The sequence below is a fragment of the Pagrus pagrus genome (assembly GCF_965226575.1).
Source record: "Pagrus pagrus genome assembly, chromosome: 6".
NCBI classification, from domain to species: Eukaryota; Metazoa; Chordata; class Actinopteri; order Spariformes; family Sparidae; genus Pagrus; species Pagrus pagrus.
Window position 1 is genome coordinate 9,788,825 of NC_140190.1, and position 8,717 is coordinate 9,797,541.

Consider the following 8,717-nt stretch of genomic DNA (forward strand, 5'->3'; position numbering starts at 1 on the left):
TAACAGTGTCCTAAAGTGAACCCTTGACTCAGTGCAGTCACAGAGAACACGCCTGGTGGAAAAGCAAACATGCAACGCCCCCAGAGCAACTTGCTGTATGCCACATTTAACACGCAGGGGTCGAGATCATTGACAATTAATCAACAACTCTTATTTTGAATACCAGTCCATGGAGATACTATTAAGACTTCCCACCAGTGACCAGACAAATTATATGTTACTAGGTTTTATGAGTTTTAGCTATTTCACCTTTTGTAGTGTAATGTTTACAGTGTTTTTAACTTAAAACAACCTTTTATAACACTATAGTGAATTATGTGCACATTACAGCAATCCTCCACTGTACTTAGAGCAGCAACATCACATCTGCAGTGATTCTGGACACTTCAAATTAAACTTACACTCACAGCGAACTACCAAACATCTTGAATGTGCAACCATTTGGCTGTAACTGAATACCACAATAACATTTATCCCTTTGTCTGTACATATACAATATTAACATTCCCCACAAAGTAAAACTCTAGAGCATCTAACTGTTATTTTAGAAATTACTAAATTAGACTAAATTACTTTCCTGCTGTTTCAATTAAATAAACACAAATTTGGTCGTACAATTTTGGATACACGCAAACACTCTGTTTTAATCGTTAATTATGTTGCTCACTTTCTCCTTCTTTCATACATTAAAGGTGCACTATGTAGTTTTGGGAAAGAAATTTTAATCAGAAGATCTTCGTTGACTGATTTTTTTTTATACCTTGACAAAGTAAATAAACAAACTTTCTTTGTTTTCACAACTGAATAAACTGAATTAACTGAATTAAACAAACTGACTTTAAAGGACAATTTAATTTCATGCTGTTTTACTTTGTGTATATTTTGCGGACCCCGCCACCTTTCCAGCTTCCAGCGTTGTAGATAATAAAATTCTGAGTTTGAATTCCTTCTCCAAATAACATAGTGTCCCTTTAATAGCAAAGTAAAAGGATCAAATATTTTCTATTTTAACAAGCTATTATGATGATTTAAAATGCCAAATAGAGACAGGAAGCTATGATAGAGGTCACAATCCAATTTAAAAGATATAATATGTAATTTCAAGACCATTCGTGGGTTACTGGAGTATAGGATTTTGTTAGATGATCTATGAACTATTTTGAAAATCACTAGTTGCAAGTGTGTAACGACTGGTGACTTCTACAAATCAGCAGAACGCTTTGAGGGAGCATACAGTATATCTGCTCTGCCCTTGTGTCTCTATCTGCTGGCATAACAAAACCCTGTTTTATTTTGAATTTTTACATTGATACTTGGATCAAGTAATGGAGGAATAATGGCTTGGAGCTCCTTTTCATGGTTTGTATCAGGCTGTGTATTTATAGTTTGTTAGAGCATACGGTGACATTGACAAATTCGGGTCAAGTTTGTGGAAGACCTCCTGTTTAAGCATGACATAGAAAGTATCATTATCATAAAATGGAGACCACAACAGTGTTTGCTAGTTTGTTTCTGTGCATTCCAGCCATTTTGTCTAAACTCTTCTGCACTCACATGGAGGTCTTTGTAGAGAAATCAGGCGTGGCTTGACGGGTACGATAACAGCAACAGGAAAGTCTCAAATGTATTTTATCCCACATGCCATCATGCACAGCTGTAGGACAGTTTTATCATGCAGAATTATGTCAAATGTACAGTGAACATTACAAAATGGTATGTACGGACCTCAGTGAATGCCAAGGAAGCTATGTGAGACAGCGGGAAGCAAAGGCATTCAGTATGTTGAGAACACTGCATAGACTTTGCCAAAATGTTTATTTTAAATCTAGTTCTCATACAAATAGGTACAGTCTAAAACATACATCACTTATAGAAAATAGAATGTGCTGAAGTGTGCTCCTTTACTGCTTCTTCCACCATCATGTTATCACTAATGTATATAATCAAGCTGCTCACTGAGGAGATCTGAGAAATGACTGCAGGGATAACAAAGAGGAGAGATGGTGTTTATTGTACCAGAAGCAGCACAGCAGGGCTGCACCTGAGACAATTACTGCGACTCTCCGTCTAGACGAAGGTCTGCTCTCTGGTTCTGGTACCACTCTGGTCCTGAAAGGCTGAAGCACTCGCTCCCACTGAGTGAGGATGGCCTCACGGGCTCCGGCCCACTGGCCAGGCCCAGTCAGACGGTACTGATAAGGAGTACAGGGACCCGTTAAAACCTGCAGTGCCAGTCTGGGGTCCTTCAGGAAGAGCCACGGTATGTTTGGTCGAACGCCCACCTGCTCTGCCAGAGAGTCCAGGTAAGGGATGTAGTCCACCTGGATGGGGTTACGATCAGTGCAGGCAAACCTGACGAGAGAAGCAAACAAACACAAAGTGTTTAATAGACAAAAGTATTAGTTGATTAATTGAGAAAATACTTGTCAGATTGAAAATAATGGTTAGTTGCAGCCCGAGTGGAAGCTTGACATGCATCCTTTACTCCACTTTAACAGCTCTGCAATTGAGCTCCTACCTCTGATGCATGATTACTGTGTCTTTCTCAAGTTCCTTCATCATGGTCTCTTCTGAAGGGAGGGTCGTTATGCCTGCATGATAAAAATAAATCTGTCAACTTAAAATGTACAGAAAAACATATTTCTAACAGTTATCTTAACTTAATGTTCTGTTTCTCTTTAGCAGCTCAAAAAACATAATTCACATCGTTTTATATGCTTGATAGTTCAGACTCTTACCAATTGTGGAATTATGAATACACATTTCACATTTTACAGAAGACCTATTATGCTTTTTTGTTTTTTTCCTTTCTTTCAGTGTTTTTCATAGGTTGTTTTGCATGTAAATGGTCTTGAAAGTTAAAAAGGCCAAAGTCTGCACCAACAGCCTCGCCAGTAGTCCCACCTTTAATTCTGTGGCTTTGCGACATCACATGACAGTTGTAAAACATGGTTAAAGGGGTTTTTAGCACAGAGGTGGAGCCCATTATTTGCCCTTAGTGTGTCTGTCAATAACAAAAATGATAATAATAGATCCTGTGTGTGTGTGTGTGTCAAACTGTCAGCATATATGAGAGCATAAAATTGTTTCGGTGTTGTACTATTTCACTGGAGTTATTGTTTTTAATCTTCCCTAGGACACAACCTTAGTTTCTATTGCAGCATTTATTGGTCACATCATTGGTGTGCAAGTTTGCTTAATCATTACATTTGGTTTATTCATTTATCTTATCTTATCTTTTAATGTACACTGACATCAAACAAAATCAGCAGAGAGAGCCCTAGGTATTAAACTATAAACTAAGATTCAAGTTTACCTTTAAACACTCTTGTAGCCCAGCGGGCCTGCATCTCCGCCAGAGGGTTGATGGCCCCAAAGCCGTGGATGAAGCCCACCACCGCAAGCGTAGGCTGGGTCAGTGCAGGAGGGAACACGTGCTTGTAGAGACGCAGTCTGTAACCACATTTAGCCTGCAGAGCTGAGGGCAGGAAGGGGAAGCTGTAGTTGTACCCTGTGGCAAAGACCACTACATCCACCTGTATGACACACGCATATAGTTTAAAGATTAGATGACTACAAACATTGAATTACATTGTGATTATTTATCTATGATAAATACTGTGTGCAGAAAGCAAAAAGGAAGGAGATTCCTAAAATGGATGTTGCCATATTTTATTACATGACACGCAAATGTTGATCCACATTCTAAGAATAGCACCAATACACACCTTGTCTAAAACGCTCCCATCGACAAAAAACACACTGGACCCACAGAACTCCTTCACATTTGGTTTCATCTGAACACGACCTGAGATGATTCGAGCTGGCAGGTCGTCATTCACAAGAGGGATCTGTGCAAAAAACCTGCCAAAAGGACAAGAGAGCTGTTATAAACAGTGTCTCAGAGGCACAGAAACACATTTAGTGCACACTTACAGTAACTAGGAAGACATGCCTAATATGTGAAGAAACTCTTAAGTGGTAAACTCGGGGAAAATAGATACATAAGACAAAAAAAGTCTGTGACCTAAAATAAAGCAATATTTTCTGCTTAAGCCATGTTGTGTTTAGACTTTTTAGTTGCCATTTGAAGAGACATGAAACATTTTAACACTTTCCTCTGCTGCCACCTGCAGGACAAACTGGAAACTTCAACCCCTCCAATAAGGCTTCACACATTACAAAAGTCCTCAGTATGTTACACGGTCCACCTAACTCATATTGTGGGGTGTCATGAACATTGCAATCTGAGGCACTACTAGATAAGATGTTTACTTTTAAGTCATAATCACTTAGCTGAAACGTTGTACACACAATAAAGTAAAGATGCTTCTCTAAATAATCTTGTTACCCATGTTTTGGTTTCAGGCCATATAATTTGTGGTCGAATGCTGTGTTAAGGTTCTTCTCCAACATCATGTTGGTCCAAGAGGGGACGAGCCTCCCTATCATCAGATCCATTCGAGAAGTCCCAATAAGGTCAGCTGGGAGACCCGCCTGTCCTACACGGCTGACAACCCACGCTCCGCTCCTGGTGCTGAGGTACACCTGCAGGTCAGTTCAGTGGAGAGAGGGTCAAGATTCACGTGCTCTGCTTTAGGATCACACTGAATACAGCCCAAGGCAGCAGTTTTTTTTTTTTTAATATCAAGGAAAACTTCTCTATTTGAAAAGACACAAAAGTACAGAAATGTAGTTTAGTTGTGTACCTTCTCAGCAACTCTACTGATCTCCACAGCAATATCACCTCCAGAGTTCCCAATCCCAACCACCACCACTCTTTTCCCCTGCAGACCCTCAGAGTTGCGGTAATGCCAGCTGTGGAAATATCTGCCTTCAAAGCTCTCTATGCCTGAGGATGGGAAATCAAAGAATAATCAGTCAGTCATTGTGCTGAATTCAGTCAGGGAGCTTGGACATTCTGTGTCACCTTTGTAAGCATATATTTAACTTATTCTTCAATACGTTGGTGGTATATATTATATTTAAATAAAAACGTTGCTGTCCCTTTGTAATATCTGTCTACTTATGTTCTTAGACTACACAGCAACCTGTATATTGATCTACTGAGATCTGTTGCAGGACAGTCCTGACCCTTATTTCTTTGTGAAGCCAATGAATGAGAACGAAAATGTTTCTGGTACCTGGGAAGTCTTTGAGTGGCAGGTGAGGCTGGGTGAAGTGTCCGGTACAAACTATCACTGCATCAAAAACATGAGTCTCCCTCTGACCCTCTCTGCTCTCCGTCTCCACCTCCCACTGGCCTGTCGAAGCAAAATCCAGGGTCTGCCTCACACTGACCACGGTAGTCTGACAGACACACGTACATACAAATAGTGTTGAATATCCTCCGTTGTTATTGATGTTTATCTGTTACATTCATTGGTAATACTGTTAGTCCCCCTGCTGCACGTATAAACAGTATCCAAACATTTAATAAACGGTTTGTAAGACACTAATGTACAATAGCAGATTCAGGATGTTTGAGGGGCAGGGGCAGCAAAAATAAAAAGGGCACCAGCTGTATGTGGGGTACCAATGTACCACTGACATCGGCACATTCAAATAAAAAAAGTACAGGACTCAAATTTAATGTCTGTAACCAGAATCACAATTGTGGTCAATGTAGGTAGAGACCTGTTGGGCTTTACTCCATATAGATAGGCTAACTGAGCTTTTTGTTACCTCTTCAAATAAACCCAAAGACCACTAACCTTGAAGCGTATGTGCTGCAGCAGTTTGAAGGCCTGAGCGTAGAGGCGCATATACAGCAGCAACTCAGAGTGGTGCATGTTGTTGGGGAGCTCAGCTGGTGGAGGGAAGTCACTGAAGGCCATCATCTCTTTGGAGCTGTTGATGACCACTGACTGATAAATGTTGGTACGTCCAGGCTCGGGCTTCTCCTAGAGAAGGACAATATAAAAACAGACAGTGACAGGCAGTTTTTTATTACTTCACTTTGCTACTGTGTCTGCAAGTGTCATAACAAATAAATGATAATACTGGTGTGACGATATGAATAGTATTACACATCTCCTGGGTGTGTTTGTAAAAAAGTATCGTCCCTCACCTTAAATCTCCATAGACCTCCAATGTCATCGCTGCTCTCAAAGCAGGTGGGCTCCAGACCTTCATCCACACAGGCCTTGATGCTGGTCAGTCCAGAAATCCCTGCACCGATCACTGCCACCTTCTGAACCATGCTGGAGAGGATGTCAATCTAACAGCAGTGGGGACTCTGGTCTGATATAGAGGCTGGAACTGGAGCAAGAAGAGAGGTAAAAGATTAAATGTGTGTGTTGTTTTGTCATGTGATGTGAAACAGTTTAATCTTGACTGTGTGACTATCTTTCACACCCATTGTTTATAAGTCATTGATTTGCATATATATGTTGGCTTTTAATTATGCTTGAGTCAATCAAGGATAATTGTATTAATTTGGATTTGAGACAGATGAATACTTAACATCTACAACTCCATCCACGCCCTTTTTTTAGAAGCTAATGTGGAGCGAAATAAAGTTTTATAGACCTTTTTGCAGGAGAGGTTTAACACAGCTGTAAAGAATACCAGCAATTACCAAAGTGCATTGCATTAATTAACTATTAATCCCCCCTGAGCTTTTATTGCTAATGATGAGTCAAAATGTCTTTAGTGAAATAGGAACAATAAAGAAGTGGATGTGCTCTCATGCTGGCAGAGCTATTAAGATCCAGGTTAGCAAGAGTTATTCAGAGAGTGAAATTAAAAGTACAGGACTTGTACTTTGAAATTATTGTTCTTGCAACTTCTGGATTTGAAGTAAAGTGGAAGTTACAGTTACTGAATAATAATCAGCAAAAGTTTTTGTAATGACCAGTGATATTTCTTTCATCATAAATCAAGTTTCCTGTATTAAAACATGAAATGTGGATATAAATGAAGTTTCAGTCAGATCCTGTCTCAGCGTTGTTCATCTTTAATTCATTAAATACAGTACAATGCTATTTGGATTAGTACCTAGTTTGTACCTATTTTGATTTACTCAGCTGTATAAGTAACAATTAGTCAGATAAATGTGGTGGAGTAAACATAATAATATTTCCCTCTGAATTGTAGCGGAGCAGAGGTAGAAAGTGGTGTAAAAAGAAAAGTACAAGCATCTCAAATTTGTGCTTGAGTACTGTACTAAAGTAAATGTACATCACATCTCACCACAGTCTCTCTCACTAACAGAGAAACACATACATGAACACACTCTTCAAGTGCAAACTATACAAAAATGAACATCAAATTGCATGAGCCTTACCTCTTTTTCACAGGCAGAGATGAACAATGGGCTCCTGCACTCCAGCACTCTTTAAATCAGGTTATCAGTCAGGTTTTAACAGACAGACAAGCCCGATTGATGATTAATCCACTGTGAGTCCTCAAAACTAGTGAGGACATTAGGAGATAAATTAACACAAACTTTTTTAGAAAGTGAACTATGATTATCGGATTCATCAAAGCGTACCAGCGTTACTAGAAAATGCAATATAGTCATCTACATCTTGTTCGTATGGACAGAGAAGTGAAGTGAAAGACGGGGTCTGATGCAGAGGGGTTACATTGTCACTAGAGTAAACAATGTGGTGTCTGCCTCCTGTTTAATAAGTACCAAAATGATATACAGAATGCAAAAACACACGACAAAGTGCAACTTCAACCTGCTGCAACTTTTATAAAACAGAGAATATATTTTCCATGTGGAAATAAACAGCTCTTCATGTATACGCTGTATCTACGTACATCTATACACCACCTCAAAGAGCTTAGTGGAAAAATAGACTCAAGATTTAACTTAAATTTGAAATGGGCCATTTTATTTGAATGCTATATTTTGTCTTAAGAACTACATGGTATTGATAAAGACTAGTTAAACAGTTCATCTAAATATTTAGAAAAAAATAGTAGAAAAATAGTTTTGCAAAGTATTAGCCTATGTAGCCTGTGTGTAGATTGTCTAATTAATCGATTTTCTCCTGTTTTGAGATAATAATGTATCAAACATGCAGGCCTGACAGGTTTCATGCTTATTCTCCAGTTTATTATTAACATGTTTCATTAATCATAACTCAAACCATGCCCTCCTTTAGACCTGTGTAAACATTACACAGTCTTTAATTTTAACAAGTATAAAGTCGATGCTTAAGTGAAATTTGAGGTTCTGAAGTCTCAATGGTAAAATACGTGTTAAAACAAGCTGGATTTGAACTAATACATCTTACATCTTCCATGATGAACCAGCTTTGGTCCTTGTTAGTGCGTTGTCGGCTGTGGTCAGAATCAAAAACTTTGTGGATGGAGGTTTTTTTTTTTCTAGAGATCATCGAGTGAAACCTGAGAACATATCAACCACAGAATCTGTCACAGTCCTGTCACTTTAGTTCATGATGTGTGTGTTTTATATGTGCTTTCTGGTTTTGTCTTGTCTTTTGACCTTTTCTAGCGTTCTGTCTTCCCTCCTGTTTTCTTGTTGTCCCCACCAGCCTGATTTTCCCTCCACACCTGTGTTCAATCTGATTATTTAGCCCAGCTCTGTTAGCAGAGTTCTTCCCCAGTCTGCTTCCCCTCCACACCTGCACTGCATCTCCCTCATTAGCCTTTCCCTCTTTCCAGCGTTTTCCAGCCTTTCCAGCCTATCTGCCCCTTCTCCATGTTTCTAGTGTTTTTCTGTTCATTTCCCTCACCAGTGT

The 8,717-nt window shown here is 39.3% G+C and overlaps 1 protein-coding gene across 6 annotated transcripts; it reads right to left on the reverse strand.

Moving 5' to 3' along the window:
- Positions 1-1,798: 1,798 nt before the first annotated feature.
- Positions 1,799-8,534, reverse strand: LOC311258888 (flavin-containing monooxygenase 5-like). Of its 6 annotated transcripts, none has more exons than XM_084355566.1 (12): positions 8,462-8,530; positions 8,250-8,361; positions 7,289-7,337; positions 6,071-6,261; positions 5,715-5,903; positions 5,145-5,310; positions 4,710-4,852; positions 4,352-4,548; positions 3,729-3,864; positions 3,317-3,536; positions 2,519-2,591; positions 1,799-2,352 (listed from the first exon to the last, which is right to left on the reverse strand). In XM_084355566.1, the coding sequence occupies exons 4-12, from the start codon at positions 6,200-6,202 to the stop codon at positions 1,953-1,955; spliced, it is 1,656 nt and encodes a 551-aa protein (XP_084211692.1). In that variant the 5' UTR covers positions 6,203-6,261; positions 7,289-7,337; positions 8,250-8,361; positions 8,462-8,530; the 3' UTR covers positions 1,799-1,952. The 6 variants fall into 6 exon arrangements, with proteins under 6 accessions (XP_084211692.1, XP_084211689.1, XP_084211691.1 ...); XM_084355563.1 differs by having other exon boundaries at positions 7,289-7,415; XM_084355565.1 differs by lacking the exon at positions 8,250-8,361 and having other exon boundaries at positions 7,289-7,415; positions 8,462-8,534.
- Positions 8,535-8,717: the final 183 nt, after the last annotated feature.

Coding starts and splice junctions, on each gene's coding strand:
- LOC311258888 (XM_084355565.1), bottom strand. CDS start 6,202: ATGGTTCAGAAGGTGGCAGTGATCGGTGCAGGGATTTCTGGACTGACC. Junction 5,904..6,070: donor GAGGTCTATGGAGATTTAAG/GTGAGGGACGAT, acceptor GTCCTTCTCTAG/GAGAAGCCCGAGCCTGGACG. Junction 3,865..4,351: donor GGCCTGAAACCAAAACATGG/GTAACAAGATTA, acceptor TCCTTTTGGCAG/GTTTTTTGCACAGATCCCTC.